The sequence below is a fragment of the Carassius gibelio genome, chromosome A8, assembly GCF_023724105.1.
Source record: "Carassius gibelio isolate Cgi1373 ecotype wild population from Czech Republic chromosome A8, carGib1.2-hapl.c, whole genome shotgun sequence".
Lineage (NCBI taxonomy): Eukaryota > Metazoa > Chordata > Actinopteri > Cypriniformes > Cyprinidae > Carassius > Carassius gibelio.
Genome location: NC_068378.1, coordinates 16,307,374 through 16,328,308, shown reverse-complemented (window position 1 = coordinate 16,328,308; position 20,935 = coordinate 16,307,374). Strand labels below are relative to the sequence as shown.

Here is a 20,935-nt window from a genome sequence, read left to right as displayed (position 1 = left end):
ACAGATGGTGTGATGAGCGGTCGATGGCCCGTGCAGCTGTACTACACTGTAGAGAGGGAAACTTGAGAGGAGCTCCAGGTACTATTAATACCACAACACGTTCCAGCTCACGCCTCTTATGGCATGAAACTAAATCCATAAAGCAAAGATGAGAAGTTCAGACAGTGTATGAACTGACGTCACAAATGTAAAAGCAGTGGTTAAACTAAGACTCATTTTTTAAATATCGGAACTCAACAAGCTTCAGTAACAGAAGACGTGTAATTACACAGAACTTAATTACAATGAATTTATTTATACAGGATTTTTACTTACACCAACTAAAGTCACACAGGGTGGTGTAATCAAACAACTTAATCAAACACGCTCAAAGAAAATACAAAAAAAGCTGCTAAATCCCTAAAAGCTGTGGGCCAGTGGGCTGATGGTTCCCAGGCTGAAGGATAATGCCTTTAAAGCTCTGATGGGACACACAGCACATTTCCAGCAGTCCATTTCAATGAAACACTTCCCCTCAAATAAAGTAATGAGGTTTCTTTACATTTATGCCATACTCTGTCATGGCTGGTGTCAGATCTTCCATCGTCAGTGTGTACTTCTTGTCCTGGGAGGTGAGATGAGAACAGTGTGAATGAGAGATATTTACAGCACTTTTTAAAATTTTTTTGTACAAACTATGGCCTGCAGATTAAACATTCATTATCTAGGTTTACTGTAGAACATGTTACTGTACTAATCACAGTTTGTGAACACAAACCTTGGTCTTGTTTCTGGAGCTTCCAGAGGCCGTGCCCTTCATCTTGCAGTGCTGTAGTGCGTCATTTGCAATATCTGAGATGAACTTCTGAGACGCCAAAGAGATGAGACGGATTCTGAAAACACAGAGGGATTAAGATGTCAAGGTAAATTCATGATTTCTTTTAAACCCTGATGAGTAAATGATAAAGTTTTCAACACCAGATATTTTTTATTAAGAAATTCAGTGTTTTAATATTGGCCTAATGTATTACCGTACAAACAATGCAATACTCTTCATGAGACATAAATGTGTTATTTAAGCCTGATATCATTGGTAAATTTTCTTATAAAAAAAACAAAACAAAAAAACAATCCAGCTGATGAATGGTAAAAACATTTAAAAGCTAATCAGACTTAGAGCATTTAAAGTGCCAAACAACTAAATTACAGGGCACACTTATAATAACGGTTTATTCTATATTATTATAGTATTTATACACATTTTTATACTTTCATGTTTTATTTTAAAGTTTTAGTAATTTTACTATGTGCTTTTGTCATTTTTTAATTGACTTTTATTTCAGTTTTAGATTAAGTAATTTTATTACTTCGACTAAAACAAAATTGTTTCAGTTAGTTCCCGAAACAACATCTCTCATTTTTAAGTTTTTCATCTAATATTATTTCAGAATTATTTCAATTAACAAAATTATTTTAAATCGCTTTAGTTATAACTAAGTTTATCCTTTTAAAAAAATAATAATAATGTTTGCTTAAAGAACCTACATTTTACAGACTGTAAACATTTTTTTTTTTTTTGCACCACTACATAATCGCTTTCTGAGAGAACATTGTTCCAACTCACATTCTTGGATCTGATGCTTCAAAACCAGCTCGGTTGAGATAGTATCCTGTGACTGCGTCTGGGATCTGAAACACAGACAGTCTGTTAACAGCACTACTCACAATCTACCATCGATAAACAAAGAATATACAGTAATACAGTAGTGTAATCACGTGTGGACTGACCGTGGGAGTGTAGTCCTCCAGCTGCATCAGGAAATCGGCCAGCGGTGTGGTTGAGATAACGGGCTTCACGTCTCCATTAGCGATGCTGGTGGGCACATACACCCCGTTTGACACGGTGGAGTCGGATGAATGGGTCGCCATGGCTGCCGACGTGGGAACTGTGTGTGTGTGTGGGGGGGGGGTATATAATGTAATAATAAAGATTACAAATACAATATAGTACAATAGTCTCCATATTTACGAACTAACAGACCAACACTAATGTAGCTAAAGGTTGACAGGCAACAGCAACTCTATGCGCGTTCAAACTGTCAAAACAAACAAACAAAAACACCCACCATTGCTGCTGCCGACCGCGGGGATGCTGCTGGTGTTTGTGGAGGCGCTGCTCGGGACGCTGATGCTGCTGGATGCGGCTGCTGCTCCAGTCTGTCCAGTTTGAGGAAGATCCACGTTCATTTTGTCCGGCTTAGCTTGAATATAGCAATAAATTGGGGATATTAGACTAAATATACGCAGTTTAAACTATGGGAAAGTTAACTCGAAAATCATTTATGCAGATAAAACAGCGAAGTCGGGGATCAAGGGAAATATTTACGCTGAATGAGTCACGTGATTAACACTTCCGTGTGCAACCAGTACAAGAGTCCGGAGAACACGTGAACAAAAACTCCGGGATAGATTGCCTTTCTGGGAACATTTATCTAGGCGTGTTTTATTTCAGAAAATATCAAGCACAAACGTAAAACAGGGTTTGTGTTCAAGTTATATTTTGTAATTTTGATAAATAGAAAAAAACATATTTCATGCGTCGACAAATGAGGCCTTGTAAAACAGCTCCATCTAGTGATGGTATTTTCAATTAGTTATTTGGTTTCATAATGTAGTTTACAAAAGTGTAAAGGTAATTTACAAAACATTAATTTCATAAACTGAGTGCTTAAGTGCACTTTAGTATTCAAATAACCCTGTCGTTTTTGTCACACCTTTTCTGTAAACAGTAGCCTTCAACAAATAATTACTTAGAAAATATTATTGGTTGTTTTTATTTATGTAATTTGTATAATTTTTGTATTATATTTACATTCACTTTCAGTGGAGATCAAAATTAGAGAGCAATCTACAATTTATGGGAAGCAATTAGTATAGCAATTTTCATATATTTATATATTCTAATATATACTTTTAATTGCTGATTTCTTAAATTGAAATCTTTTTCATGTTATACGAGTTTGAGGTATGAGACACAACCACAAATAAACAAAAATGTTTCCAAATGAAAAGTATTTTTATTGTCATAAGAATAATTGTACATTTTAGTAAGAAAATCTCAAATAAATGTGCATATTAGAGAAGCCACATATCATAAGCCGACAAGAGTATGATACCATAACCACGAGACAGCGACGGTAAGGTACAAATAGATGATTCAAGGCCCTCTCAACCACTGTCAAATGACTGGAATGATGAATGAAACAATAAAGCATGCCATGAGATTAAATCATTTTACTACACTGACATTTTTCATCCTCCTGACAAAACATTTCACAGAAAAGTTAAAATAAAAGAAGAATGTTTAAAAATTTGCTTTTTGTATTATCTGCCTTGGAAGAAGCATTTTAATACAGTTAATACAGATAAAGCTCTAATGTAATTATTCAATGCAAACATTAATAATAAAAAACAAAAGAATAAATGGGGTTTTACCGATTAATTAGGAGTTATACGTTTTTAAAAGTCTTAACATGGCTCAAGTGGTAGAGCATTGCGTTAGCAGCGCAAGGTTGTGGGTTCAATTCCCACGGAACACATGTCAGGTAAAAATTTTTACCCTGAATGCACTGTAAGTCGCTTTGCATAAAAGCGTCTGCTAAATGCATTCATTTAATTTAAAATTATGGATCAGTGAAATTCAGTCTAAATTCTAATTAGCTGTTCTCATATTAATTAAAGATGGATTTCAGACAATTTTAAAGTGGAATGTTGCACTAAAATAAGCTTAACAGTACAGAATGTGAAATCATTTGGCACGACGAGAATAGAACAGTTCAAATTTCTCAAAAGGAAATGACAGAATGGTTTATGGTTTCTAAAAAAACAACAGTTGTTTGATTGGGGTCATCAGACAACGACTCATTCACCAATCAATAACATTAACACTACAACATTCACCCCTTAGCCAATATTTAAAATACCTCTAAATCGAACAGTAGATAACAAAAGAAAATAAGAAGATGTGGACGGCTGGAAAGATCGGAAGACAAATATTTAAACACCTATTGTTTGAATTTCCACAGAACTAGTTCGCAAACAAGTACGTTAACCAGTGACCCGGAACACAAAAACAAGGAACAACGTGAAGCATAGCTATTGCCATCAGTATTGTCTCCATTATAAAAAAAGGTATTTTGCCTTTACTGATTCGATTGTAATGGAAAAACCAAAGGAATATCAGATATACAGAGAACCGAAGGGAGACAAGATTGTAAGCAACAAATTTCATATTGAGAAAATAAGAATGTTTCTTTCCACAAGACCCCTTTCCATACAAAACTAAAATTATTTTCAATTTTCATCACAGGAAAATATAGATTTGTCTTTATACATATAATCTGTTACCTTTGCCACAGTGTACTGTATGTCACATGACCATAAAACATTGTATTCATTACACTTTTGGATGATTTAATTCCCTCATTTTTCAGAAGATGTGAGAGTAAACGATGAAGCCCATTCTATTTTTAAAACGAAATACTTAAAAATTAGATCCTAGTCAGACACATTGACATTAATCTCATCTTGATGTTGGAATACATGCTCTGGGCTGGCTCTACAGAAAAGCCATGCATATTTCATTAGCAAATGATGTCTTATTTCTATGCATGAAACATTTGCTTTCACCTTGTCTCATGCAGCATGGGCTGCTGTGCAAATGCTTGTAATATTGGTCATAATTTGATTAATATAATGCTCTCCAGACACTGACGGAGTTAGTTAACTCTTTAAGGGAAAGTTCACCCCAAATAATTTACTCACCCACATGTTGTTCCAAACATGCATGAATTTCACTTTTCTGCGAAACACCAAAGAATAAGAAAGTTACACAGGTTTGGAAAGACACAAAGGTGAGTCTTATAAATAAAAGCTGAGGAGGTGGATTTGATGCCTCATATGTACCACATTTAACACTGGACACCTTAAAGACTAAAGGGAACCATGAAGGAAAGACAACACCGTGACCATGCAAGAAAATACAAAAAAAATAACACTCAACAAACACTAACACAATCATCACCACACATGCACATACAGCCAAAACCACTTCTCCATCTCTCTCTCTGCTCAGTAAAAATATAGGTTATTTTAATGCTCTTAATATTTAACGTATCTGTGAATGAGAGCAGGGGTCTGTTGTATACTAATGCTCATCCTCTCGTGTTCAAATGGTCAGCAATCAAAGTATAATTAGTCACGGTACAGTGAAAAGCATTTCCTAGTTAAACAGGAAATGATGTTTTGCATTAGTGCAATAGCCCCTGATATGAATGGACTAGATATGGCATACTGAGAGTACTAATTGATTAAAAATAACTTTTAAAATGTTAGATTTTAATCTACTGAATCATCAACGAGAACAAGACCAAATGCCATTCCAGCGAAAACAAAACTGACGCAATGATGGGGGGAATGAACTACAGTAAATATATACACATGCGACTGAAACAGAACAAATCCAATCCAGTGTATTGAGATCAGTGTCTGGCTTCACATTTAAAATAAGCCTGAGAGTGAGCGTGAGAGAACCAGGCAACGGTAAAACAGACGATTTCAACACTGACATCCACTCATGAGTACGAACTACACAAGTGTCCCTCTCTCAGGAAGATGAATCTGCATGGTTCTCGGAGCATTTCACAGCCTTGCATAGTATCTCTGATTTAGGGGACTCTGATAACAGACAGACGGACAGAAGTGGATGAGTAAATCGAGGCTGCCGAGGTGGATGAGGCTATTTGAAGGCTGATTTTAGCTCTTTGAAAGCAGCTTGTCTTTGTTTCCTCTCCTCCGCCTGGCGCTTCTTATCTTCCTGCTCCTGGCGGATTTCCGCCTCAAACCGGTTTGATTCATTAATGGCCTGCACCTGTCAGAAAAAAATAATTTTTTAGTTGAATTTCCTTATTGATGGCATTCAATGCAACCTATCTAGTCAGGAAATTATTGAAACACAGAGCTGTCATAGACTAAAATGGGTTTAAACATATGAATGAATATGCTGATGGTTGAAAATTATGATTTATTTCACTGGTGAAAAAAAAAAAAGTATTAAATGTCACGATTCTTTACTTTTGCCTCGAAGAATGATTTGGCTCCCTTCACTCCCTCAGTAGACACATCAATCTCTGACAAACGTGCCAAGACATGAAGCCCACTGTCCTCCGCCAGCTCTCCTGCTGCTGCTTTTCTGAAGATAAGGAGAAACTAGAGAGAGAGAGGAAAGAATTTAAGTGATTAATGGGGGAATAGAAGTAGTTTCCTGTTAAGTTCACAGCTCTTAATTATGGATTTCATTTCTGTGAAATACAGCCAAATCTACAAACTAAGTATTTCAACATACTGAAGCATTTACCTCTCTAAAGCTGAGTTTGCCATCCAAGTCCTCATCTACTTCTTTGATCATGTTCTTCAGGCCCAGGTGAGTCTGAGGGGCACCGAGTTTCTCCATCATCAGCTTCAGCTCCATCAGATCGATGAAGTTATCTTTCTCGGAATCATACCTACACACACACACAAACAAGCAACCAAGTTATTAAAGTAGAAATATCATGGAAAACAGGACTTCTTTTGAAATAAATGTCCCTGAAAACATTTCCACCCATCTCATCACGGGCTATATTGCTGCAATGTCTCCTGTGATCAACAGAGGGTAGTGCGGATGCTAGCAGGAATACCTTATCAACACTATTGTAACATTTTTTACTTAATATACCAACTGTCCGTAGCTAATGAATACATTTCTGTAAAAGTGTTTTCACTACTTTAATCTGGGAAGATACTACATTTAATTTAATCTGAATGAAAACGTATGTGATGGACAAATGTACAGCCAATTTATTCATTTGGTTGTACGGATCAAAATGTTTGTCCTCTGGAAATATTTTGCAAAGACATTCTCAGCGTACTGGAGGTGGCTGATTTATCTAAACCAGTGGTAGTCAGTCTTTGTCACTTTGTCTTTACCCAAGACAATATTTGATGGCACCTCTGGTACTACTTCGGTTTTAAGGAAATTAAAACAAATCTTAATGTAATTGAAGTAATCTAAATGTTGTACATCTTTATTCTTTATTATAATGAATATGGTTTATATAACCATTAAATAATTTCAAAATTTACTGAGAAATCACTGGAAGTTTGCTGAGAACCACTGATCTACACCAAGGTAGACACCAGCTAAAATCTTTTTTTCATTTGTGTACAATGAATCATGGCATCTGCCCTGAGTAAAGTGCATTATGCTTTGAAACATACAGGAATTTATTAAGCAGACCTCCCAGCATCAATATCATTATTCAAAGCTCAAGTGTCCATTCACCCATTTATTATACCCACTGCAGTCTGACATCTTCTCATCACTAATCCAAAGGCCAAAAGAGTGTGTTTGTGTTCAGGGTCACAAAATCTCTCAAATGACCTCTTCATGCTGTGGCATCTGCCACATCAGGCTAACCTTGATCACAGCGCTCTGAAATGCTGTTTGATGAGGGACTGCTGTTGTGGGGCATCGGAGCTACTGTAAGGGTCATGTTTCTCTGTAGATGCTGCTATCCTGTGTTCGGGTGAGGATTACAGTACAGCAGTTGTTTATCATACTAATGTGTTTTCAGTGCAAGCAAGACTGAGGTGGCTGTTCAGATCAAAATCAGATCACTTGAGAAAATGGGCAGCTAATGTCCACAGTGATTTCAAATCAATGATTTACTTCTGCATATGGCTAGTCTGTTTAAAGTTGTAGTCCATAACTTTTTTTTGGTTAAAAATGATCCAAAATTAGTATTTGATCAAGTCCATAAACAGACAGTGCTTAAAACTAACCAATCTTAATTTAGCCCGATTCACAATGGTAAACTTATAGTAATGTTTTCTAATTTGAGTGGTACATGTAGGTTTTCGCGGGAAATTCAAGCATGCTGCCACTTTTTTACGTCACGTCTGTAAACATAAAGTTGTCCCAGCTAGCAGGCTATCGCATGTGAGGATCCTTCGGGTGGTGGATCGTTTATAATCTTTTCTCACAGCAGCTAGAATAATTCATTTTAACATTCTGATGGTGGATTGTGATCCAGAAAGGATTATGCGTTTATGAAACACATGTGAATGAAATTAAATTATATTCCAGTTTTAAATGTGCTTCTGATTACAAAAATGTCTGTGTTTAAAGACAACCAGTTTAAAGAGAGCATAATTTACTTTTTGGGTTAAAAGAATTCCTTAATATGAAATTTGAATGGTATGACAATTAGAGATTAGACTGTAAAGAAATTGAAATCTACATACTCATAGTAACGCAATGCTGATGTTGTTAACATTAACAATTTGAGAATAAAGTTGAACAATAATAATAATTTGCATGGTTTGAGGTGATATGAGCTAACCGATCTTTAGATTAAATCACCATTGGTAGCGCAATTTATTTTAATAACTTTTTCCTCGGTTGGTCAGAACAAACATGGCAGACTTGTTACTTGTGTGTTAAGATGACAATAATCTGGTGAAAATTCTTATTTAAATCCACCATGTTTAATTATGCAGTCAAACCTCAATGCCTGAAATCACATGCTTATACTTCTGAAAGACGCCTAGTGCTGCACAATGACCCAGATTTGTGAAAGATTAACACCATGCTTAAGCTTTCACAGTTTTTTCCATTTTATTGTCATCAGTCAAGCTGAATCACTGTGCCAAGTGGTGTCACTTCCTCTCAATCATGCTCAACACAGAGTTTTAGCCTGAACATGGTGAATTATGACTTATGATCTCCTGGTTTAATCAATAAATTCTCTTTTAGACAGAAATGTAAAGCGGAATTAGCAGAAATGTATTTTGCATCAACAAAATTCAGATTTTGTTTTTATAATAAATTCATACTTTTATTCAGCAAGGATGCATTTGATTGGTTGAAACACTGTAAAGACGAGAGTAAAATCAAGATAAGCGGTTTAAAAAAGTATTGAGAGTTTCTGACTATCTGACTCCGTCTACTCTTATCTGTGGGGTTTGAGATATTTCACAGATTATGAAAAGCTCTCAAGTGCTAAAAACCCAACACAATTTTTCTCATAAACAGAAAATGCAACAGTTCAGTTGGTTGCACCAATCAGGGACATGCATTTCAGCCTTATTCTTACCAAATACAGCTGACATAATAATGTTTAGCGTCTATATGGAAAGCAAAGCAGTTGCTGCCAGAAAAGCTGAAATAAAGAAATGTTGCCCTTTTTGTCACCATGCACTTGAGGAAGATCACGTTTTTGCCCAAATAAGTCTTTGAACACTTTACACAGCAGATGACTGAGGAAGCAAATGCAATCAGCACTTCCTTGTAATAACCAAGAGAAGTAGAGTCAAAGCCTTGAGCTGATACTGACTTCCTTCTGCCTTAGCAGAAAGGGTTGACTCGTCTGATTGACTTTACTGATAGCTGAGAGAATTCAGTTCATATTGTTGGAACAAAATCAAGTTTGTTTAGTAATTAAAAAGAAAGACAAAAGAAGGAACAAGAAAGCTAGTTTGTAACTACATTTTTGCTCCATGTACTTAAAAAGTCCTCTTTATCCAGTTATCCACTTTCAACAACTCTTGAAAGAGTTTACCATGCAAGTCTGAATTTAAATGAAAGTTAAGTTTGTTATTTTTTTTATAATTAAAGGTGTAACATTTGTCCTGTGCAGTCTCATGGGACTTCAGTTTATAAGGATTTAGCTTCGATCCGGTCTACCCCTGACGATGGACACACGTGTACTGAATCTATGCTGCTTACTTTTAGGAAACTTGACACACTGTAGGAAAACAAGAGAAATTATGAGAAACAGGAAATAAGTAAATAGCCTCATGAGAGCCTCGATCTGCTACTTCAGCACTGACCCCCAGAAAAACTCACTAGCTCCAAATCCTTCTTGAAATTCATTTACAATCGATTTGTCCAAAACGAACACTTACAGTCACCCAAGAGCAGAAATATGACTTTAATAATAATTTTTTTTTTTTTTAAACAGGCAAGCTACTGGACACTTCAAAACTTTGACATTATCATCAGTTCTTCAGCAAGACAAAGTCATGCAATACACAATATAGTGGAATAAGTCCTGCCTTCTATAATAGAGCCTGTTTAAAGCCAATTATTGAGACAATCTTCAATTGGTAAGTCATCATGTCACTGCAGCTGCCATTAGAAGTTCTGGTTCCCTTAGAGACAGATAGTGTCTGTGACACATGCTTAAGACTATTTGAGCATAGGAAATAACATGTATGGGACAGTTCATGTCAGATTTGGTTGTCGTTTCAAAATAGATTTTTAAATGCAAGTTCTGGCAAGCAGTTTTTGAGAGATTGGGTTTGGAAAGTTCTTCTTGTGTACTTGTCTGAAACAGCTGCCTGTATTATATCAGCAGTAGCTATAGGCATGATGCATATAGCTACAATAAGTATGTATCTTGGCATCTTTAAAAACTTAATTAATGATGCTGTACACTATATCTCTAAAAGCTTCTGGTAGATCTGAATGAAGCAAAGTTTAAATGGGGCTGATTTTAGAAGTGAATAACCTTTTAGTGAAACGGTCAATGCTGATAGCTAAAATACCACCACTTAAATTAACGCAGACTGTTACTCAAACCAACCATTAAATGTATTGTGAATAATGGACTTTAAAAGCAACTGTTTGTCAGAATGTGAGGCATGTAACAGGATTTAAGATTAAGCAACTGCCTGAATTGACTAAAATGCTGCCTGATGCCAGCCTAAATACACATCTATCTGAACAGACACCCTGTAATGCATGCCTATAGCTACTGCTGATTTAATGCTGAAAATTAAAATCAACGTGAAATGATGCCTTGGAGCTAAAATTAGACAACAGTATTCCAGGATGCAGCTCAATGTGATCTGAAGGACAGTAACGTGTCAGCATAGCATTTTCTCATTTCTCATGATTTTTTTGACCATGAAGTGCTGATAAACAAGAATCTTCACACTGAACTCTGACGCATGAGGAGTGACAAACCAACTCTTTTTCCTCCTCCTGTCATTTGCTCCCTCCCTTTCCTATCTTTTCCTGCCAATCTCCTTAATCCCATGTAGCCAAGCAACAGCTAACAGGAGAAGTCACGGGAAAACCCTCACAAACACGTGATCAATTCAGAGTACATTCTTCACAAAGGTCCGGCGTAACAGAAGTGAACGATCAGGAACAAACACTAAAAATCTGGTGTTCGTGCATTTCACATCCATTAGGCATCTTTGTAGCATGTGTTTGATGACAATTACATTTTTCATTTCATGAGATGGGACAGGATGAGGGAATGATCCGGAGAGAGAGAGAGAGAGAGAGAGAGAGAGAGAGGGAGAGAGACAAAAAAAGCAAGTCTAAACATTAGAACAAGAATGAAATCGAGGTCAATTCCATTGACAGATTATTGGAGAACTTCTCTGTACTATCAGGCACAAAACCTGATGAGCAAATCAGAACCTAACAGCCTACACAAATCATTCCTAAAAGACTGTAACCTATGAAAGAGATCTACAAACTCTTTTCTGTAAAGGAACCAGGTGGTTCATGTTCTTGTGTGAGACTTTTGGACAAAAGATAGTCGAAACCATGCCAAATGCTTACCTTTTCATTATTTATAAAAATTAAGTGAAATACATTACTCAAAAAAGATCATTGTCAGAGAATAAACGGTCAGTTTCCACTTTTTTAAAGACACTTTGTTTTTCATATATTCAATCCAGCTCGCAGCACGTATAAAGATGAGATGCTAAATGTATGAAGCTTTAAGCTGGATCCATTATTATCCACCCACTCTACAGATGATATTAACAACAAAAAAATGAAGCATTCTCAGAGATGAGTCACAGCAATGCAGTACGACTTAACATTTCCTAAGAAAAGTCAATCCAAAGAAAAAGGTAAACCAACTGAACAAGGCTTTGAATGTTTTTCATATTAATTTTTATATGCAAGCCTGTTACAGTTCCTATCTACAGATCACTTGGACTGCCTTTACAAAAACTGATGAATAAATGAGATGTTGTGTCCTTTTTGAGTCCAACAATACTTTAGACCAGGTGGCCTCATGAAACGTCCACAGTGATTTTATTAATATTAATATATTAAAATCAAATTCTAATATTTTTTTTTATCTGGATTACAAAATATAATAAATATTATATAATAATAATAATAATATCATAATATTAAATATTATTAATATTTAAAATCTTAATATAAACCAAATGTTATAATATAACATGCATTTTATGAAACGCATTGATTCAATAAATCATTATACATGTTTGAAGTTTTTTACATATTCTGTGATAAAAACAAAAGAGAGTCACAGATGCATGCACATAGACTTTTCACACTGTGTGAAGGTGATCCTGGGTTATCTTGGGTCATGTTTCACATTTCATCCTTGGTTAACATTCTTATTTCAGTGTTTTTCTTCAGTTAACACATTTACTGTTGCTGCTTGACATTTTTAACAATTTCCCATGAATATTTATTGAGGTAAACACTGATGCAGTTTCTGCACAACTGTATGCCATGCGTGTAATGCAGCAATAAACTGCATTCTCCGCTGCTGTAGCTAATGATCACAGGCAGCACTAACCTCGATCTACTGGGATTATAGACCAGGTGACTAAACATTAGTCCTAAGCAGAATCCTTCACGGATCAGCCAATGGCCACACAATCCCAGAGGTTATTTATAGTGAGCAGAGAGTTCAAAGCATGAACATAAAATGCCACAAACAGAAATAACAGGGAGTAAAGGCTTGGTGGAATGAGAACTAAAAGAGGAGATTTTATAGTGCTGAGGTTACATGTGGCCTTTCTGGAAACACAACAATATAATACACTTCAAACTGCCTACATGAGTCATTATGAGCATGTGATGATTGTGTGTGAATGCCAAATAAGTGTATGCATTTCAATAAAACTCGCACCTACACAACCATTGGCAGCTTCTGAAGAAAAGATGTCCCTTGTGCAATATGCATCAGTCTTTTATACTCCAAATCTCTATTAAATTTCTCTTTCAAAGGATGGCAAAGCTACATAAAAACAATACATTAGGGAACCTAATTAAATCTCCAACGCAAGACAGTCTATCAGTTTTAAATTTATTAAGTGAGCATCTTATTTGCTGAGACAGCATGTATTGATTGGCTTCCTTTTCTCTCTTAACTTCGTCTTGTCCTCTTAGGTCACTGTGTCAGTTAAATTTGGCAAAATGCAGAAGCTTTTGTGGATAAAATCCTTGGCTGTATTAACTTTCAGTGCATCTACAACATTTTAGAAGCACAACAACATCCTGAACTGTGCTCAGGGGCTCTTTAAACATGCAGGACTTTCAGGGATGAGGAAATGGGTGATTCAGAGAATAATCACGTCATTCTGCTTTCTGAAGGGAGAAAGGCATAATCATTTAAAGACTTTGCAAATGTATGCGCTGGAGATAAAAGTGCGCACTACATTCTGCTAGAATACATTATAGGCTATATTACCACAGTGAACTAAAACTCCTGTGAGAACATACCCAGTGGCCCGCAGATATGTTATGGCTCACGTTGAAATATTCCTTAATGTGCTCGATGTTATCTTCTCTGAGAAATATGGCCCAGAGAAAAATGCACAAGGAAAAAAGGGCAGGCAGAAAGAGGAAGAGCGCAGAGTTTATCTTCTGTTTCCCTTATAGTCGACTCTGCAGGAATCCTCCTCACAGGACTAAAGCCCCTCGCTCATATGTAGGCACAGCATGGGACCTGTACACATTATCAATCAGCCAATTAGGCTGTGCTGTCATTCACATGACCAGAGACTAGCAGGGGGGATAAGAGGGGTTGGATTTCATCTGCTGGTGACCAAGATGTCTAATATCAGAAACTCCAATTCAAGACTATTATGCATGGTTTGAGTGATCACTTGCTATCCATATTAAATAAAGATGCCTGATAATGGGGGAAAAATAATAAATATGGTACAGTGCTATTAAATTATATATATAATTTTTTTTTAATGATTGTATGACAGCAAAAGGGGCAGTTAGCATTTAATTAAATTAAATCAATTAAATATGCAATATTATCCTATACATTTCAATATCAACTAATGCTAATAAATGAATAAAAATTTTAAAAAAAATCTTAATATCAGTCAATAACCAATATGGTCCTGATATACTGTGCATCCCTAGTAAACAGCAATTTTAGCCAGATGTGGGTTTTATTTCTGTATCGAAAAAAAGTTTCTTGGTAAGGTGCAAGTTCAAAAGACATATTCTGACACAAATTAATTCCTCTTATGAACAATTGCCAGTGCTAAATCTGCATCTGCTCAAAATCAATCTTATTTTAACTGCAGGCTAAGCCCAGGGTCATGTTCTTCTGTAAACTCTGTTGGTGTTGGCCACCGAAAACAGCAGCAAACAAATGTTTCAGGTTCAATTGTTTATACCTTTAAACAAAGCATGTGTCCCCAACAGCACTGTTCCTCCAAATAGTGTAGTGTACTTAGCTATCTGTGAACAACACATGCATTTATATGCATTTTTTTTTCCATTTACCACAAATATGTGTCCCTGGACCACAAAACCAATCTTAAGTCGCTGTATATTTGAAGCAATAGGCACAAATACATTATATGGGTCAAAATTGAGTAGTAATATGCATTGCTAAGAACTTCATTTGGACAACTTTAAAGGTGATTTTTCTCAGTATTTAGATTTTTTTGCACCCACAGATTCCAGGTTTTCAAATAGTTGCATCTCGGCCAAATACCAAACTATACACCAATGAAAAGCTTATTCATTCAGCTTTCGGATGATGTATAAATCTCAACTTCAAAAAATTGACACTTAAGACTGGTTTTGTGGTCTAGGGTCACATATGTTAAACCTCTGGGATAGGGCCTTTTAATCTGATAGAAAAGAAAATATTAAAATCACTACCTATAACAATCATACCATTAAAGTTAAATGACTTATGCAAAGTTTTATCAGTTTCATATTAATCTTCCCTACAAAACCACCCAGAAATGATGGTTTGAATGTTGGTCCTGAATCTAAAGTTTTGAATCCCAAACAGTGGCCTGAGGGTAAGTCAAAGCCTGCATTCCTCTTATCAGCTGGACTATAATTATAAACACACACTTAACTCAAGTACATAAGGGGTTCTAGCAGACCAATCACAGTGCTTGTGGTCCATGTAGAATTGACGCATAGATATTTGGAGAGGTGCATGTAATGGAGTGCGTCTATGCGTAGGCTACGGCGTAGGTCCGACAAAGAAGTAAAAATCACCCTTAAGACTGCAACATTTGCTGCAACTGAAGCTTTAGAGTGTTTATTGGGTTCTGAATGTGCCTACGTGAAGCAAAGTTAATAATATCAGCTTTGGTTTGGAGGGTCACAGTTATGAGACAATCAATCAATGAGTTCTTATGATTGCTTCATTCAGGGATATAAAGCGTTCCTTATCTGCCTCCTCACCGCCCATGTCTCATCTTTGTTTCCTTATCAACATTCAGGGCTTCAGGCAAAGGCACAAACAGCCATTATAGAGCTGGAAAATAATAAATCACCTGCAGTGCACCATTCTTTGTTGCTGAAACCAGTATGGACGTAAACAACATGGAGAAGTAACTAAATGGCATGTTAACTTACAAACCCCTTGTCTTATAAATTCTTAACAGGGAATAGATCATGAAAAACTCTAGCTAATGATTAACTTGTGAGGTAGAAACAGTTGCTTTGTTTTCTCCAAAACAAAGAGAGCGATCCACACTTCACACTCTCCTAAGGATGAAACCACCTCACCTGTCTCATTCAGCCCAGTTAATGCCATGGGCAACACCATCAAAGAGACTGATTGAAACTAGTGCTATATCTCACCCTGGGCGAGGTCTTGTGACTCCCAGGCACGTAGAGTGAACTTCACAAAAGACTAATTTACAGAATAAAAAGAAAAGATGATATTCTGAAACAATAGTCTTCACACGCTAATTCAGAAGAAGAAAAAATTCAAGCAAGCCATTATCTACTTATGTAATGCCCATGTGGTTATCTGGAGATAACAAAACTATTGTGATAGACTGGTCTCACATCTATTTTGCAGCAACATGAGATGAAAAGGTTAAACAGTGACGGAACTAACTGTTCTCTAGTGCAGATGATTAATAATGGATTATTTAAATCATCCATTTTCTCGCTCTCAAATTGTATCAAACCTGTACGAGTTTCTTTATTCTGTGAAACATCGAAAAATATATTTTAAATGATGTTTCAACTCCAAATGAAAGTCCAATGTTTGTTTTGGACAATGATGACTTTAATTGTATGGACACAAAGATATATAGAGACAATTTTCAAAATATCTTCCTTATTGTTCCATAGAAGAAAATAGAAAAAAAATGGCAAAATTACTAACAATTACACTAAAATTAATGTATGTATAATTCATGATAATTGGGCCATTTTTCCCATTCATCTCAATGGCAAAAGTCCCTCACCCTAAATAATACTAAAAAAAAAACAAGAATCTGTGAAAAATAAAACATTCTGACAAATGAAATTCATTTGTGAAGTTACAAAAAATGCACAGGCCAACTCATCTATATGCAAAGGGCTTCTCAGACAGATTTGGGCGGCCTGTTTTGGCTAATTCACAACAATGGTAGCCTTGTTTGATAGCAGAAATGGGGAGAGGAACGCATCACTTCCTCAGAGCACTAGTTCAACCAGGCCCCCTTTGCCACATGGTTCAGGGCTGTGTGAAACCGACCCTACAGTCACAGCCACAGACCGATCGCCCCACCACAGAGAGCACAGGGGACACATTCTTGCAGAGACTCTCACGAAGATTCGGCTCCCCATACCTCCTCCCACTCCTAGCTTTCAGCTCAGAGAAGTTTGTTTCTGTCAGTGAAACTAGCCTGACATAAAAGACCCTGGCCCTGCTAACCCTGTATGCAGCAGACAGCATTTAGAAAAGCTCTGAGAGTAGTTTTGGATAAAAGCAGTCTCACTAAGAATCTGGCAACAGAACTGTCATACTGGGCAGCCTAGACTCCACGACATGCCTCTCGATTAGATGCACAATAAAACCTGAACATGACCAAAGGGACTTTCTCAACCCATGGTTCAAAGTCCTACATATATCTGTGTGTGAATGCATGTGGAATAAATGATAAAGACTTGGGTGGGGATAAGCTTATGGCTTATCTTAAATGTATGAACAAAACAACGAAGTAGTTGTGAATTAAGTGTCACAGACTATAAACTAGTTTAAACATTCAGCGCAATTTTAATAGGACCGAAATATGAGTATATAGCCCTTGATAAAAGCATAATAAATAAACAATGCTGAAGAATAAACTTTAAAGAGACAGACAGACAGATGATTATGTTGGGAGGACATGCACACGTGTTGTATCTGCAGCAGCAGAGGATGACAGCTGGTATGAGCTACTTACTGTTTGAACATCTTCTCCATGTCTTTGATCTGCTTCCTCGAGAACTCCTTGAACTCGGTGTAGGGGTTGAACACCTTCATGCTGGGCTGCTGGTGTTCACCGACTCCCTCGTTCAGCTCCCCGCGCCGCTGCAGGATTGCCCCCAGCTCGGAGTCCGCGCTGGCCGTGGCCGCTTTCTCGTGCGCTCCGTTCTCGTGAGCCTCGTCCAGGGCCACCGGCTCGTGCGCGCCATCCTCGATCTGCAGCCTGCGGTTCAGCTTCGATGACAGCTCGTCCGTTGCCATTTCGCCGCCTTCTGAAAACGAACTGCTATCTACGGAGAAAATACAGTGGGGAAACACGCAGGATGCTGCAAAGAGCAAAGTCCATATAAAGGTTCAGTGCGTAAAATCCAGATTCAGTGAAGTTTTTGGTTAAATATGTTTTAAAATGCAAATCATCCGACTTATATCGGTGTGAAGCGATACGCGGCTGTAAGCTAGTGACTCAAACCGACAGCGCTCGTGCGTGACTACGCCTCCGTGATCGTGATCGCTGACGGTGAAATAAGCTCGTGCGTGTGATGGACACAAAACCGCTTCACTACGCCACGCCTTTTAAAGAGACGCGCCGGACACAAAAGACCACTTATCATATACGAAACCTTAAACTGTGATACCTTTTGTTATTACACAACAATCTTTTGTGTGTCTCCTTATACCTGACATACCCACTTCAGGTTTTGCAGGCTCCACTAATGAGTTGAATCAAGTGTGATAATCGAGGGAGACATACAAAATGTGCAGGGCAAAATGTGATCATGCATTCTTGCTTATTTATTTATTTGTTTATTTATTTATTTATTGCCGGTACTTAAGTACTTTAAGTAGCCTACTTTAAATTGAACTCTCTTATTATATGTTGTGACTAAATGTTGACAGTTAATGATGTACCTATGAATTATCTTGAAATCTCTCTTATTTTCTCTTATTTAAGTTATTCCTGCATAAAGCTCCGGAGCAGTGCATCTCCGGAGAATTCCACTGAATTTCCACAGAACGCTCTACATTCACTAAATTGTACTCATTCATCACCTCTTGCTTGTACACATTTGGTTTATTTTATTTTCATTAAATTATTCATATCTGTCCTAATCTGTGTTTTCAATAAGCATACTACTATAGCTTGAGCTGCATGGCACTGTGTTTAAATCTGTTCCACATAATTAATCAGATCTTTCCTTAAAATCAGAGCTGAAAACTCCTAGCAGATCTAAACTGATGTGTTAATGTGGGTATATAGTCCTATGTGCTGCCAGTTTAGAAGGTGTTAGTATGTGAGATATCAGCATAAAATCTGAAGCCATCAGCTGAGTGACTAAAGGCTGATTCATGAAACAGGAAGCCACACACGCACACGCAACAACACACACACAAACGAACATTATACACACATCTGTCTCATCTGAGACATCCCCTCTAGTGATAGAGGAGGGGCTGGACTCACTACCTGTGTTCTCTCCTTTTATGCACAAAATAGAAAGAAACAGGATTTCACCAGTGAGAGAAAGGAGTGTTTTGTTCATCACACCTCTCTTGAGAAGCTAATGTGATCTGGGATGCTGTAATACCACAGCACACTGAAAATATTTCCTTTATGTTGTGTGCATGGTGAAAACCCAGTATGCATTAAAAGGGCCAGTAGGCTACTCGTGGTTCCAGATGGCTTTATAAACAATTGAGCATCATGCTAGTCTGTGTGAACTGTTTGAATCTGGTCCTTGGATAGACGCCCAAACTCATAACAATCTAGTTTCTTTGTGTGAGAATAGAAACAGGAAACCATGCATGGGGGACTTTGATTAAAAAGGGAAATAGGCAATTATCCAGCATAAATGTGTAGCCTGTTGTTATAAAATATAATATTATGTTTTATCTAAAGTAGTAGATTATTTCAAATCTCTTTGCAAAACTATACATAAATGTATTGCCTGAATCAAACAACAAACACAATTTTCTATGCATTCTGAAATGTATCAGACTGCAATTCATGGTGCATCAAAAACAAAGAAAAAAAAAGAAAGCGGTCTCATCAGTTTTTAAGTTGACATGATACATTTTTATATTTTTATTTTATTAAAGATTAAGATGGTAAATTAATAATAAATAAAAAAAATCTGCATGGATAAATAATTTATAATACACTGCAATGTACAACGAATAGTCAGTTTTGATATCACAGTGACTTTCATGGTGACATTTTGCTATAAAAGGACATACATTTGCATTGTTATGAAATGTTATAACATTGTAACAGACTAAATCTCCAAATCATGGAAAAATTATTGATGTCTTTGGCTCAATCACCGTACCCAAGCCTGATTCAGTGTGTGCTTACATGGAATGAGTGGTCAGAGTGAATGAAGCCATGTTTGTGTCCGTGAGCTTCAGTAAGTTTGGGTGCTCTCCAGCATTAGATACAGACTGTCCAACTCAAGGCAGTTTTACAGTTCTGTTTCTCTTTCTCTTCAAACTCCTTCAAAGCCTCCAGCTCATACTTTAACATCTCTTGCCAGGTCTTTGTTTATCCCCTTTTAAGCACACACAGACACACCCGCTTAGAAGGCAATAGGAAATTCAGATTTGGAGTCTATAATAAAACAACTTCAAGAGAACATGAATAAAGGTTTAGGTGCCATTTACAGCAGTGGGTTGATTAGATTTAAAACACAGGCTTAAAATGAATAAACTGCAGCTGGTGTTGTAAAATCCATTAATGACACAGTGTGGTATTTGCCTATAAAACTCTTGGCAGTCAAGTCTGTGGTGGATGGCATTAGTTAAGGCCTGGAGTCAAACGCATACATGCACATACACACATAGAGGATATTGGCAGTAGTAGACCCAAAGGAGAAAACACTGACAGATCTGTGAGTACAGTACAATGAGGATCAGCTGTTTTATGAATTATTAATGAACACAAGCCAAGTGAGACAATTGATTCTGGCTGCTGCCAGTTAAGTGAGAAAATGAGCATCTTTCTGGTGAAACTCACTGTATCATTCAGAAATAATAGTCAGGTATGAACAGATCTGGCCTGACAGCTGTCTGTGTAAGTTTCAAAACACCAGAACAACACAATGTAACTTCAGTTATAAGTAGGGCCGGATTATCCAATGGAAATTATGGTCACTGGCCTGGGACCAATGCAATGTCTGGTTGGCATAAAACATTACTAAAGACGCACAAACACTAGAGAAAAGGGCAGGGGGGCCTTACAAGACCTTGCCTCTGAATTCTTAATCTGAGCCTGGTTATAAGAAAATAATAAATAACATGGCTTTGTGGAAAACTAATTTCTGATTTGTCAGTCACATCAACCATGGGAACACTTTATATCATTCGGTTTAAATAAAACCGGCGCTACTTTCATGTTT

General features: G+C 36.9%; 2 protein-coding genes across 2 annotated transcripts; both read right to left on the bottom strand.

Moving 5' to 3' along the window:
* Positions 1-275: 275 nt before the first annotated feature.
* LOC128018624 (transcription initiation factor TFIID subunit 10-like) lies at positions 276-2,380 on the bottom strand. Its single transcript, XM_052604238.1, has 5 exons — positions 2,106-2,380; positions 1,768-1,925; positions 1,604-1,668; positions 758-872; positions 276-604 (listed from the first exon to the last, which is right to left on the bottom strand). Exons 1-5 carry the CDS (start codon positions 2,224-2,226, stop codon positions 515-517), a joined length of 549 nt encoding a protein of 182 aa, XP_052460198.1. The 5' UTR covers positions 2,227-2,380; the 3' UTR covers positions 276-514.
* Positions 2,381-3,036: 656 nt separating this feature from the next.
* On the bottom strand, positions 3,037-18,093 carry LOC128018619 (EF-hand domain-containing protein D2). The gene is made up of 4 exons (XM_052604226.1): positions 17,521-18,093; positions 6,395-6,542; positions 6,112-6,246; positions 3,037-5,908 (listed from the first exon to the last, which is right to left on the bottom strand). The coding sequence occupies exons 1-4, from the start codon at positions 17,802-17,804 to the stop codon at positions 5,777-5,779; spliced, it is 699 nt and encodes a 232-aa protein (XP_052460186.1). The 5' UTR covers positions 17,805-18,093; the 3' UTR covers positions 3,037-5,776.
* Positions 18,094-20,935: the final 2,842 nt, after the last annotated feature.